The 14,557-nt window shown below is 47.0% G+C and overlaps 1 protein-coding gene across 4 annotated transcripts in view; it reads left to right on the forward strand.

Moving 5' to 3' along the window:
• USP46 (ubiquitin specific peptidase 46) overlaps nt 1-14,557 on the forward strand; it is a 69,654-nt gene that overhangs the window by 38,147 nt on the left and 16,950 nt on the right. For all 4 annotated transcript variants that reach the window (XR_008666619.1, XR_008666618.1, XM_055341444.1 and 1 more), the window contains 3 exons: nt 2,441-2,517; nt 10,637-10,720; nt 12,887-13,084. Coding sequence is in view for 2 of the 4 variants with exons in the window: in XM_055341444.1 (XP_055197419.1) it covers nt 2,441-2,517; nt 10,637-10,720; nt 12,887-13,084 (359 nt within the window). In the remaining 2 variants the exon portion in view is untranslated. The remainder of the gene's footprint in view (nt 1-2,440; nt 2,518-10,636; nt 10,721-12,886; nt 13,085-14,557) is intronic.

Here is a 14,557-nt window from a genome sequence, read left to right on the forward strand (position 1 = left end):
TCAGTGAGTGTTAGTGTTTGAGTTCCAGCAGGCAGTTTATCTTGGTTGGATGCAAACTACAAATCTGTTTCTTAGGTGGCAGCTTGAATCTTGGGTCAGCCCTTTGGTCTCTAGCTGAGTGCTGTGAGTATATGGACTCTGTGCATAAGCGGCTCAGTGATGTGGGCAGACAGGGTTGGGAATACCCTCTTAGTTCCTCCCCTTCTTGCCAGTACACATGGTCTTCCCAGATTCGGTTTTCTGATTCCAAGGCCAGACAGACTGTATTTGTTCCCAGATTCCCATCTAAAGGCTGTGTAACCATGAGCTTACTCTCTGTAACTCTTCTCCAGGTGTGGACTCCGCTTCCATCTGTTTGTGTGGTTTCCCCAACACCTTTGGGTAGCTACTTTTATTTATAGTTGTCTGAGCTCTATAGTTTTTCTGGAGGAGTGTTTGAATGGCAAGATCTTAGTCATTGCTGGAGCCAGTCTTTCATTTTGGCGAGGGGGCGTCAGACAATAAAAAAAATACAAATAAAACATTTATAATATGAAGTAGTAGTATTGGTTACCTGTTGCTTTGTTACAAACCACCTCAAAAACTCTGAGACTTAAATCAACTATCATTTATTATAATTCATTCAACTATGAGTTGGCTGAGGGTCACCTGATTTAGTCTGGACCTGGATGAACTTGTGTGTTTGTATTTTAGCTGGCTCACTTATGTATCTGCTGGCTGGCTAGGCATTTTGCTCTAGATTGGGCTTGGCTGGGGGACCTTAGAACAGCTCTCTTCCATGGGTCTCTTGTCTTCTTCCTGAGAATAGTGGGCTACCCGGGTTTATCCTTCTTACGATGATGACAGAAATGCAAGAGAGCGACTTCATAAGTGCTTGTTCAAGCTTCTGCTTATGACTTGTCCTCTAACACTCCACTAGTCAAAGCAAGTCATTCAGGCTGAACTCAGAATCAAGGATGGGAAGCACATCTCTTGATGAGAGGATCTGTAAAGTCATATGGCAAAGAAGCCAGTGTAGGCAGTGGTGAAGATTGGGGGCCTTTCATACATCCTACCATAGAAGTAACAAGTGCCATTTAAAAAAAAAAAAGGGGCAGAGTGATGGAGTGTGTGTGTAAATATATACATGCCTTTTTCATACAAAACTGGAATTAGCTTATATGCGGTTGTATAGCCTATTTATTCATGTAATATTGTATGATATCCACCATGTACTGAACCATTCCCAGTTCTTTGCCCATCTTAGGCCATTTATAATTTTTATACCCCTCTCTGACATTTTTGAGTGTCTATTTCTGAAAGCACTTTACATGTATTATTCTATCTTTATAACAGCTTGATGAAATAGGTACTCTTACTGTCCCCACTTTATAGATGAGGAAACTAAGGTACACCAGGGCTAAGTAACTGGCTTACAGTCATCTACTGCGTAAGTGGCAGATACAGGATATGGAACTGGAAAGTCTGTGTCCACGCCCTTTCTTGTGTATACTAGTAAAAGTATAAAAGTCTGTGTCTACATTCTACATCTCCTTTAGGTAAGGACCTACAGTAGAGTATTGGTCATAGGGTGGTTGTCACACTTAAGGGAGTGTTTTCTCATTTTGCTGCCAATTGACTGAATACTTCAAGGTTGTTGCTGTGCTAGTTTGCACCCCCTCCCCCACTAAGAGGAAAACACCAGGCTTGCCAGTGTACAGCTGGAATGCAAGCAGTTTTACTCAGGGAACGTCAGTAAGTACAAGAGCCAGGCTTGGTGTGGTGTTAACCGCAGGAGCTGAGAAACAGCTGGGTCAGTGAGCCAGCTGCTGAGAGCAGTCCACGGTAGGGTGGCCTGTGTGAGCCAGGGCTCCAGGCCAGTTCCAGGTCCAGCAGTTAGCACAGTTAGCACAGGGCTCTGCAAATGATGGCTGCTTTCCAAGCTCGGGGACAGGTGCACGTGCGGTGAGTGTGACCCACCAGCCCAGCACACATCAGGCTCCCTGGCCCCAAGCGCAGCTTGGATGATGAGGCTCGAGAGCGAGTGATTTCAGTGCAGACAGTCTGAAAAGTTGCCTACCTGAGTAGTGAGTTTTCGAAGTCTCTTGTCTTTTTTTCAATTTTTCTCCTTCTGCCAGTTTGGGCTGTATCAGTGTTTGTCTGATACTTCCTTCTTTGGAATGACCGGCAAGACGAATGGAGAGGAAGAGAAATCTGGTTGAGTGTTAATTATTAAAAGTTCTGAATCAAAGCTGGAACAGGACTGTGGTCAATTGAGAGTTGGGGATTTTCTCTAGATTGGGTTGTTTTTGGTGTAACTAGTTGCCAGCGAGTATACAAAACTGCACATGACTGTGACTGCATTTTGGGTTTTGGTTACCTATAAGTGTTCAAAATTTGACCTACTATGTCCATTATGTATTTTTTACCTAATACTTTTTCTCTTTTTTCTTTGCTTCAGGTTAGTAGCAAAGATGAAGACTTTCTTGACCTTTCTGTCGATGTGGAGCAGAATACATCCATTACCCACTGTCTGAGGTAACCTCATGAATTCTGACTGTGATCTGAGCTTTTGATCAGGATAATAAATAAGTGGGGGGGGGATATACTATATTTCCTCAGGAGGTAATCTTCCTTTATGTTAAACCCATATAATCCTATTATTTTCTACTTCTTTCCCAAGAGAGATTAAAAATAAGTATATGTGGTCTAGAGAAGAAGGATCCTGTGGAGAAGAAAGAGGATCAAGTGAAAGTCGTTAGTCATTACGTTTAAAAATAAATTTTAATCTTTAATACAGGTGTAGGCTTTGGCTTTCATCAGTCTCGCTCTCACATCGTTGTCTCTGACACACATGATTAATAAACGCTACCCATGCCTACGTGACTCTTTCTTTTTCTAAGCTAATTTGAAAAATTAGGTACTCTTGAGCTGAGAACCCGTGAGGGAACTGCCTGTTTCTCCATCTTTGAGCGTTCTGTGGAGATCAGTGATGGAAAGAAATTCCTCCCTGTTAGGGTTGAGAGGAGGTAAGGAGCTGGGAGTGCAGAACAGTACGTGCCTGGGATTCCATGCATATTGTGTGTTGACTTGAACATTGGAAATGTGCCCAGAGTCAGTATAGAGACACGATTCCCTTTTCTTTTATTCCCTTCTTCCCGTAGGTTGTGAGGGCTAAGCAGCAGCCCAGCCCCACTCCAGACACTGGGCATGGCAGAGTAAGAAGCAGAATGTATGTTCTAGGGGGAATCCACAGATGACAGCTGGTGCTTTGAAGGAATGAAGTAGGTCTACAGAGTGATTGGGTGTAGGGATTCCAGTGTGGACCTCGTGGTCCAGGCAGGCCTCCCGTTGCTTAGGATACCATAGCTCAGAGACACTATAGCGTTGGACAAGGCACTGTTTATCTTTGTCAATGGTGACTGGGTGACAGAAGCGTTATTTCAGGAGTTCAGGTTACTTGGAACCTTTTAGGATAGGTTAAGGGGACTGGCTGTGGTGGTTGGCTGTTGGAAAGTCATCTTGCAGGGTGATGGCACCGGTGCCAACATGGAGAGCTTCTTGGTTCATCTGCATGTCATGTGTGGGGCTCGGGGAGCTGGTTGCACTCTGGTTTCCAGGGGTCCGGGGCCTCCTCCACTCCCGGCACTGATGAGTTACCCAGTTACACGGCACTTCCTGCTGGAGTGGCCCACCAGCCCGTGTGTCCAAGGGCCTTAGGTCTAGGGGCAAGTATGTTAACTCTTTATTTGGAATGTGTTTTGTAGGCTAAGGTGGCCTCTTTTTCTTCTAAATGGTTCTGTTTATAGCATGAGTTCCTAATATTCCTGTGAGAAGAAGCCTTTTTTTAATTTCTCCAAGGTCTAATGATCACAGGGAGTGGAAAAAGTTATGGTTTTGCCCACTTTAGTTGTAGATGAAGGAATGGGAGGAAAGATACTATTTGCCTCTCCCCCCTCCTTTTTTATGAGTTGGAGTTGGGGGGAATTTGGTTAGGTTGACTGCTTCTCCTCCCTTCAAAGAAATTCCTGGGCTGCTCAAAAGGGCAGATGGCAGTGGCTGTAGCTTTGAGATCTCAGTCAGCCAGGTAAAAGGCTTACTGGTTAGTTATGATTTTAATCTTTGGAGAAACCTGTAACTCAGATTTATGTTTCATTTATTTATTTAAGAAATGTATGTGTTGGTCATGCATACCTGACAAAGGCAGGCTGGAGGCATTTGGAGATGTTAAAGCTGGGATGGGAGAGGATGAAAGAGCTTTGGAATGCCTTTTATTTTTTAGATTTTTTTAATTTTTCAAAATTTTTTAAAGATTTATTTATTTGAGAGAGTGAGTGAGCGAGAGAGCATGAGCAGGGGGAGGAGCAGAGGGAGAGGGAGAAACAGACTCCTCGCTAAAGCAAGGGAGCCCGCCATGGGGCTCGATCCCGGGACTCTGGGACCATGACCTGAGCTGAAGGCAGATGCTTAACCAACTGAGCCACCCAGGTGCCCCAGTATTTTATTTTTTAAAATATTTATTCATTTATTCCAGAGAGAGACTCTCACAGACTTCCCCACGTGCAGACAAGGGGCTCGATCTCATGACCCTGAGATCGTGACCTCAGCTTGAAACCAAGAGTTGGACACTCGGGGGGCTGAGCCACCCAGGCACCCCTAGATGCGTTTTAAGCAACACTAGATTTGCATCTGATCGGACTGACCGGGCTGGTATTCCCAGATCGCTTGCCCTGCCCCTCTTTCACATCATCCCTAAAGTAGAACTTGACTGACTTCCCTATACCTGCCCTCACACAGGCCTGAGATCTCACCACCACCCCAACAGGAAGACAGACCTGTGCTGGGTGTTGCCACTCACCCTCACGCCCGCGGAGCTCTGGCCTGGGAGCAGTGGCAGCTTTCTAACCTATCCCAAAAGAAAGAAGTGCCAGTGCCTGAGAAGGGCCCAGGGAATCAACGATGCCAGCTGGTCCCTTAGCGTTTTCCACCTGAGACAAAAGAGGAAGAATGGTTTTGGGCCCCTTCCATGGTTCCGTTTGGTTTGCATTCTTTAAGGGTCTGGTTTTCAAATCAGAACTATGAATTTTCTTCTTACCATCTGCATCTCTCCTGCCATGTGATACATTCTCTTTCATTCTGATGACCAAAAAGAAGCCAAAAATCAAGCAAAAATTGTAGGATTTGCATTGTAGGATTTGAGGTCCCTGCCACCCCCTTCCAGATGACCAATTAACAGTATGTTTTCCCTGCTTTTGTCCCAGAGGAATGATGAAATAAATAGTGGTTAAACTCAGGGTGCAGGTCTCTAGAAACCGTTAAATCCTTAACATAACAGAACTCGAACCCTGGCACCGCCCACCTCGGCACCATGTCTGAGGCAGGGTGAGCCAACTGTATCGTGAGTACTGAGACTGTTTTTTTCCTTCTTTTGAAAAGTTCAGGGATGTCCTCAGGCAAAAACTTCATATACGTGGAAGTTTATCTTAATTATCCTTCCATGGCCTTTTGGGTATTTTTTGCCTTTCACTTCGTGCCTCAGCCCCTCCCTGTGGCTCCTTCACAGAAACCTCTTTAAGCTCCAGGAAACCACTTCTCCTTCCCCTGTCTTCCTTGAGTTGAAAACACCTGTTCTCCCAGCACTGGGGAGGTCAGCTGGGAGGGACGTAGCTCTTCATTCTCCCTTAGCTCTATTTTAAAAATGTATCTTCTCTAAAATGAGTTCCTTTTCTACTTATTTTGAGAAACCTCCTTTATTTTAAAAATCTTGACACCCAGTGTGGGGCTCAAACTCACAACCCCAAGCACGATACTGACTGAGCCAGCCAGGTACCCCTGAGAAGCTTCTCTATACTGAGTTTGTATGCATCCCCGCCAGCCATCCAGTGCCACGTGCTCATTTATTGATTTCTCTGTTCTATTTCTCTGATCTGTGTTTGATTATTATTGATATATAGTATTTTCTAATATTTGACATGTGTCTCTCATGGATTTCTTTTTTCCATCTTCTTTAATACTCGAATCAATGGTTCTTACATTTTGGTGTGAATGAAAGTCACTTTGGAGAAGTTGACAAAATAGGGGCCTAGTTTCTATTCAACTTCAGTCAGCTTGGGCGTCTTTTTTTTTTTTTTTAAGGTTTTAATTTTAATTCCGGTGTAGTTAACATGCAGTTGTTATATTAGTCTCAGGTTTACGATATAGTGATTTAACAATTCTACACGTCGTTACTCAGTGCTCATCATGGTGGATATACTCTTTTTTTTTTTTTAAACATTTTATTTATTTATGAAAGAGAGAGGAGCAGAGACACAGGCAGAGGGAGAAGCAGCCTCCATGCAGGGAGCCTGATGTGGGACTTGATCTCGGGACTCCAGGATCACACCCTGAGTCGAAGGCAGGCGCTAAACCACTGAGCCGCTGAGCCGCCCGGGGATCCCGATATACTCTTAATCCCGTACCTATTTCATCCCAACACTCCACACACCTCCCCTCTGGGAACCATCAGTGTGTTCTCTGTAATTACTAGAGTCTGTTTCTTGATATTTCTTCCTTTTTCTCCCTTTGTTTTTGTTTCCTAAATTCTACATATAGGTGAAATCATAATGGTATTTGTCATTCTCTGACATTTCGCTTAGCTTTATAGGTCCATCCATGTTGTTGGAAATGGCAGATTTCATTCTTTTTTTTTATGGGTGAATAATATTTACAGCTAGATAATACACACACACACACACACACACACACACACACACACACACACCTACCTTCTTTATCCATTCATTTATGGAGGGACACTTGGGCTGTTTCCATAATTTGGCCCTGGCTGTATCCAACCTCCGTAGTAAGCCTGGGCCTCTATTTTAAATTAATTTTCTAGGTGATTCTAACACCACCAGAGTTTGAGATCCACTACTCTAGATCTTTGCTGCTCAGGTAGTGGTCCTTGGGCTAACAACCATCGGTATCACCTGGGAGCTCATTGGAACAACATCTTAGGTTGAATGAATGAATGAATGAATAATTGAACCAGAATCTGCATTCAGACAAGATCTCCAGGTGATTCAAATGCATGTTAAGGTTACAAAGCCCTGGGAACAGCGCTCTCAGACTTCCAAGCCTGGGAGAGCCACCTGGGAAGCTTTACGCTCTCAGCCTTCCAAGCATATTGGAACCACCTGTTCTACCTGGAGAGCTTCTGATGTAATTGAGTGGGGGCCAGGGGCAGGGATTAGGTGTTGAGATGGTTTTTGAAAGCTCCCCAGGGAATTCTAATGGGCAGCCAGGAGAACTGCTGATGTCATCCTTAGAACAAAGCTTCCCAACTGGTGTGCCATAGGAAATAGGTTACAGGTGTGTGTTGATCCTCCTGCACTCCTGGGAGGCCACGCCGATCCTGGAGCTGCCAGGGCTCCAGGGCAAGCTGGAGGAACAGCCACATCAGTTTGCCCTTCTCCACGATGCCATTTGTTATGTGGATCATGACATGACAGTTATCGAGAAGCATTGTTTGAGATTTTTTTTTTTAATCAATTACTGGGAGCAGCCGGGTGGCACGGTCGGTTAAGCATCTGCCTTCGGTTCAGGTCGTGATCCTGAGTCCCCGAGTCCGGCTCCCCACTCAGTGAGGCGTCTGCTAGTCCAGCTCCCTCTGCCCCTCTCCCCATCCCCCTGTGCACACGCTCTCTCCCTGTCTGTCTCTCAAATAAATAAAATCTTTAAACAGTTGAAAATAAAAATCAATTTCTGATCTATCGTGCTGAGTGGAAAATTTACGATTGTAATAAAAAAATGTATCAAACATGGACGTTACCTTGGACACACACCAAGCTGTCTTTACAATAGTCTTTCCACCCAGAAAGTCTTTCTTCAGTTTTTCAAATTTCCTTGTATACACTTTTATAAGGTTTTATAATTTCCTTTGCAAAGACATCTACTTCTTACTAGATTTATTCCCGGAGTATATTTCTGAATGGCGTTTGACTGCTCCTATGACTCTTTTTTAAAGAAATACAGTTTTGTGCTTTCCTGCAACTTTGTGCTTTGGTCATTATTCCTGAGCCTCAGAGAGGCCTCTGTACTCACTCCCTCCTCTTTGACTTTCTCCTTGAAAGGTTTCCTCAACCTTTGTTGCCTGCTTTTATTCCAGCAGCTGGTCAGCATCTGTACAGACAGACCAGCTCTCCCTCTGAGTTACCCGCTGGGGTCAGCGCCTTTCCTAAGGCGCCTTTCCTAAACTAGCCTCATTTTCCAGTTCTCAGTCCACAGGTGCCCTGGAAGCATTACTGTGTCTCTCTCGTAGCGTGAGCCCCTGGCCAGCTGGGGCGGGGCAGGAGGGTGGTCATTTGTAAATGGGGCCTGCTCATGAAGTACTAACTTCTGCTGTATTTCCACCTATCTGGGTCTGCCAATACTTCAGAAAACTTTCTTTGAAAAACAAGAGTAGAAAGTATTTAATTTCTTATTCACTGCTCCGCTTGCCTTGATTATCTTGGCTCTTGAGCTGGATAAAGATTTAGATCTGCGGTAGACATCCCAACGATGTGAATCTCCATCATCACCCAAACTCTCCTCCCCCTCTCCATGCCCCCCGCGTACCAGTTCCACCCCAATCCTGTGTAGGCCAAGAAAAGTGTTCACATCCGTTATTTCATCGAGAGTTAGCCTGCGTTCATTCAGCTGAGTCTGAGCCTCTCTTACGCACCAAGCACCCGAGATCTGAGAGTAGAGTGTAATTGCCTTCTAAATTGTTTTCTTGCCTCTCAGCCTTCCAATCCTTCCTCCACCGTGCTGTCGGACAAGGTGTTCCTCAAAAGCACTGTCTGATTATGTCTCTTCCTTGCTAAGATCGGTTAGTGGAATTCTAGAGCTTCCGAGGCCCACCCTGTCCCTTGCCTCCATGTGCCTGTGCTGCCGTGGCCCCTGTGTCTGGCGTCCTGGACAGACCTTCCCTCCTGGCACACCTTCCCTCTTCGAGAACCTGACTTCAGCATCATCCCTTGGAAATGACTTGCATTACCCCAGTTCAGGTTCATCTCTCCTTCCTCTGTGCTTTCCCCTTGACTTTATATGCGTGCTTCTGTCCTCACCCAGCCAACGGATGGAGTGCTGTGCTGCATCGGGCCTGTTCTGCGTGCTGGGGATGTGGCAGTGAGTGAGATAGACACAGAGAGGGGAGGCAGGTAATCAAATAAATAGGAGGATGGTTTCAAATACTTGCTAAGTGCTCAGAATAAAACAAGACAGCAAGCAGGAATAGAAGCTGAGTGGATTTGCAGAAGGTGGGCAGAGGAATCTTCTCAGGTGATATTTATGCTGAGCTCTGAACAATGAATGGGGAGCCAGCCACAGAAGCATCTGGAAAGGAGCTGTTTAGGGAAGCAGCACCTGTAGAAGCCAGGATAGCTGAAGGCCAGTGATGGGGTAGGGTAGGAGCTGAGGTCAGAAGAACAGTTAGGGATCTGAGGACGGAGGGCCTGTTGGCCATGGCAGGGTATCTGGATTGCATTCCTAAGTGTCCTGGGGAACTGCCAGGGGGTTATCAGTGGGATAATTGTGTGGAATGATATTTTTTAACCTACACTGAACACTGCCTGTTGTAAATGGCTCACTTGCGCGTGTCCAGTGGCCTGGGGGGCAGCGTGAGGGCCAGTGCTTCTGCGAGCCCCCAGCACCAAGGCCAGAGTAGTGTTGATAAACGTTTGCATAGTGAATGAACGAGCAATCCGGGTTTTCTTCTGATAAGCTCTGTTCAAGTGTGTGAGTCAATAACAGCATGTAAATAACATTTTCTGTTTAATAAAATCTGATCATTCTGGTGCTAGGACACTCCCTGTGAATAAAGAAATATCACAGGCTTTTTCAGGACTCTAGGGTATTATTATATTCTGGATGTTCTTAGCCTTTGAAGCAGTACCACAGGAATGTTAAGTAGGATCTCAATGACCAGAAAAGAATGAGAAGCCATGACATTTAAAAAATGAAAACTATAAGTGGTGCAGTAAAACCTCCTGATAGGGGTGGCTACAGATATAACACTGCAGTGGTGTTTGTTCTCAAAAGGAGCCGAAGTGCAGGGGTGCCGGGGAGCGGGGGATTGTAGGAAGCGGGCATCTCCTTCCCGTAATTAGGGATTTTCTTAGTTCAATCTAAGGGCAGTTGTATATGATTTAAATTTCATTATCTTTACCTTTGTGCTCTTTGAAAATGTAGACCACCTGAGATACACCGTTTTTTCATTACACGATAATACCGCCTTGCATTTTACGTGATTGACTTTTCTGGGGACCTTTCAGTGTAACAATGGGCGTTTATAATAGTATTTATCTCTTCTAATTTGTAATCTCCAGGTTACAGGTAGTTTTGTTGAACCTTGAGATTTTTTTTTTTTTTTCTGAATCATTTGGAAACCTTGATTTATATTTGTCTGTGGTCCTGTGAAATAAAGTTCTCGAAAATCTCCAGTGGTGAACTCCTAACCCAGGGCGGCAGACGTGGTCCAATGGCAGTCATAGCAGCCACTCATCAGAAAGATCTTTTCTCATTACTTCTTTCCCCACGTCCACTTAAAAATGGCCCTAGGTGTAATAAAGGGTTTAAAACGTGGTACGCCACGTACATTTTGGACTGTTTTCTGAGTTGAAAATATTTTTCTCTGCAGGGATTTCAGCAACACAGAAACCCTGTGTAGTGAACAAAAATACTATTGTGAAACATGCTGCAGCAAACAGGAGGCCCAGAAAAGGTGCGTAAAGGATTTAGCCCAGGGGGTGGCTTTGTGTTGAGGGAAGGAACCGTGTCTGATTTTTGAATCCCAGTTCCGTGGGCTCGTGGCCAAGTAGCTTTGGAGAAGTCAATTGCCTTCCTCCCTGGAGAAACCAGGAAAAGAATGCCTCCCTTGGAGCCTTGTCCATTTGCGTGATTGTTGGATCATTTGCTTATTCATTCCTTCATTCAGCAAATGTTTATTGTGTGCCGTGTGCCAGATCCTGTGTGGGGTGAACGAGTGGTGATCATACAGAATTACTATCCCCTTGGGATGAAAGGCAAGTTATAAAAAAAAGGACTTAGCATTATAACCCATAGTAGATCTCTAGTAATGTTGTTGATATTGCCTAAGTATCGGAACTTCCTATCCAGAGACACAAGAGTTTAAAGAAGTTAATCATTTAATATGGAAACACGAGGAAATCAATAACACATCAGTTATATGGATAGGTGATAAGAAATCATCACGTTCTCAACTGATAGAGGATCCATGGTTGCTTGTCCTTTTACTACCACCAGCCGCTTACAGCCCCTGGACAGCATGCGATAGATAATCAGGGATTCTCTGTTATCTGCCCCAGAAGTCAAGAAACTTGACATGTTAATTATCCCATGAGGCCTCACTGTGAGTTAAGCTTGCCCTGCCCACAGTTGTGGAATATTCAAAATAACTCGCAGAAGCTCATTACTGCTGTCTGAAACCTTCAGGGGTCTAGAGCTGAGGTGGAAATAATTTCTCTGCCCAACCTCCTCCGCTCTTTCCCCCGACTAGACGTGCACGTCTTTCCTTGCTACATCAGAGCTTATGAAAGGTTAGTCATCCTGCCAGATGGGAATGGAGGTGATAGGCTTTCGTGAGTGATCAGGGCAGCTCGTTTCTGCTCCCCATCCTTAGCCTCTCAGTCTGCCCAAGGCCAGCCGGCCCTTCCCGCGTGGGATGGAGGTGCGTACTGCTCAGCCCTGGAGGTTTTATGGGTTCGAATATTCTGTGTTCCCGTGAAATGTGGGGTTCCCCACGATTCTTAGGTTTCTTTTCTTTAAGACTTTATTTATTCATGAGAGACACAGAGAGGCAGAGACAGACAGAGGGAGAAGGAGGCTCCTCGCAGGGAGCCCGATGTGGGACTCAATCCCGGGACCGGGATCACGCCCTGAGCCAAAGGCAGACGCTCGACCGCTGAGCCACCCAGGCATCCTGATTCTTAGGTTTCTGCTGATGTTGTCATATTGCTTATTATTATTTTTTTTCATATTGCTTATTTTTACGATTGGGGTTTTACCTCCATAGATGCCTGAACAGTAGTCTTTTAAAATTTGCCCTTTTCAAATAACACGCATTGAAAATGTATATAAGCTGGGCAGCGTTGACGCTGACTCAGGATGGAAGGTGACCGAAGTTCCTCTATGCTAGCAGAATCATCTACATAAAATGTTTTTGTGATTTTTTTTTTTAAACTGAGAAATATTAATGGTCACCTGGTGAAAAATGGTTTCTGTGTTCATGTGAGTTTGGGAAAGGCTGCATCAAACAAGAAGGAACAGTTCCTATCCGGAAGGATCTCTCAAAACCTCCAGTTTGCCAGTGTGCAGGGAGGAGCCTCAAAATAGGTGGCCGCAGAACCCCAGCCTCTGCTAACACCTCGAGTGCTCCAGCAAGCCGGTTGGGGAAAGGTGGCCCTAAGAGCCTCCCTCCTCTGAATGAGGCACACAAGGGGCTCGCATCTTTTTTTTTTTTTTTTTCTCGAAAGCTGCCACCTGTCCTCTCCGCTGTCTCCAGGTGGGGTGGAGGGAGGTGGAGCCGTCCAAATATCGTTCCTTTTCTGGAAGGCACCAGGCAGTAAGGGAGAGCTACCGGCCGTCACATTTTTAGCGCTACGACGATTCAAGACTGTCTCATTTGACCAAACAGAAACAGAGACCTGCTGTCGCACTTGGCTCTCGCTGGCTGTGCCCCAGTTAGCCGAGCAAAGTAGGTTAGGCCAGTGTCTGTAAGCAAGCGTGCTTGGACTCCTGCAAGTGGTTTGGCTGTTTGCTGGCTCAAGGTCCGGGAGACCCCGGCCTGCCCCCCATCCATGTGGCCGCAGCATGTCTGACCCCCGACGGCCGCTGGGGACGGCTGATGTTCTGTTTCGTGGTTTCTCAGGATGAGAGTGAAGAAGCTGCCCATGATCTTGGCCCTGCACCTGAAGCGGTTCAAGTACATGGAGCAGCTCCACAGGTACACCAAGCTGTCCTACCGGGTGGTCTTCCCGCTGGAGCTCCGGCTCTTCAACACTTCCAGCGACGCCGTGAACCTGGACCGCATGTACGACCTGGTGGCTGTGGTGGTTCACTGTGGCAGGTGAGGGCAGGCGGGGGGGTGGGGCCCGGCCCCAGCTGCACCTTTCCCTGGGCCGCGGGACTCCGCGATGCCGGCCCCTTTTGACAGTGTCATCCAAGCTCTTCTTTGTCATTGCGAGAAAAATCTAAAATGTGTTGGTACAAATACTCTTTGTGCAGTGTTCAGCGTTTACCCCATCAGAAGAAAGAGAGCAAGAGAGAAGGATCCTAGTTATGGAGATGCGGTGTGTTTGGCTGAGAGTCCTTTTGAGCAGATATCTATATATTTTTTTATCCCATAGCTATAGATACAAGTGTGGAAAAGTCCGCTGACATGCGCCTGTTTGCCATCCTTTGCTCAGCTGGGACGGGTTCGTGTTCTCCCCCCGCCTGCCGGGAGTCTGGGGTGGGGCACGTCCCCCAGCAGGCATGTTTTCTTCTCCGTCTATGTGGACTGGATTTCGGTGCACACGTCTTGACGGGAGGGTGCATGGTTGCCCTCGGAGGAGGGGACTGACTGACTTCTCCCCCCGCGCGGTCGGAAACCCAGCTTCGCCTCCGCAGCACCTCGTGTTTTGCCCCCTGCAGGGTGACTTGAAGTCACAGGATGCTTTCCCACATTCTCGGGATCCTGGGTGTCGGTCAGTAATAAGCCTGCTTCCTGTTGTCCCCGAGCAAGGGTCCTGCCGGCAAGCACACAGGAGCCTGGTGATCTGGACACCGGCTGTGAACGCTGGATGGGAGCCCGCAGCAGGAGGGGGAAGGAGATCCGGGCTGGCGGAGCCTGGGACCTGGGGGCCGTGTGGCCGAGGGGGCACGGGGGCTGCTGTGGGGAGGCAGTGCAGACACAAGTGCTCAAATGTGTAGGGCACAGGGGGGTTTCAGTAGGGATATCTGGGGCTGGGGGGACTAACCCCTGGGCCGCAGGAGAGGATGAGGTGGGCACTGTCAGGTGGACCTGCGGGACAAGTGGAGCCTGGATTCTGGAACAGTTTCCATAAGAGGGGCAGGGGTCAGAGCAATCCTGGTGTCGGGGGTCGGAAGAGCCCTGTCGTCAACTCACTCATGCTACTACTACCTGGCCTTCATGAAATCTTCCCCACCGGAGGTGGGATTGTCCTCCGCCATGGAGCAGGGCCGGCTGTGCACGCGGGGCCCATGTGGCCTTTGACTGTGGGCACTGGGAAGCCCAGAGGTCGGGGAGCTGAGCCCTTCCTCATCCGTGCCGTGACCTCCTGGCCCACAGGTGCAGCAGGTGCACAGTCCCATTCACGCATTCCTACTGCGAGATTCTTTGAACACTTGTGTCTTAGGTTTGTGGCAGGGTCTGCGGGTATGTCCGTGACCACGAGCCCTCACGAAGCTGAGGGTCCAGTGGGAAAGGTAGGTCATAAGGAAACACCCCGGCCTGTCCGCACCAAAACCAGACCCACCGGGAGATAACTTGTGAGGTTGGTGAAGGATGTGAGGAATGAACGAGGCAACGAGAGAGGGT

This window comes from Nyctereutes procyonoides, unplaced genomic scaffold, assembly GCF_905146905.1.
Source record: "Nyctereutes procyonoides isolate TBG_1078 unplaced genomic scaffold, NYPRO_anot_genome, whole genome shotgun sequence".
Taxonomy (NCBI): domain Eukaryota; kingdom Metazoa; phylum Chordata; class Mammalia; order Carnivora; family Canidae; genus Nyctereutes; species Nyctereutes procyonoides.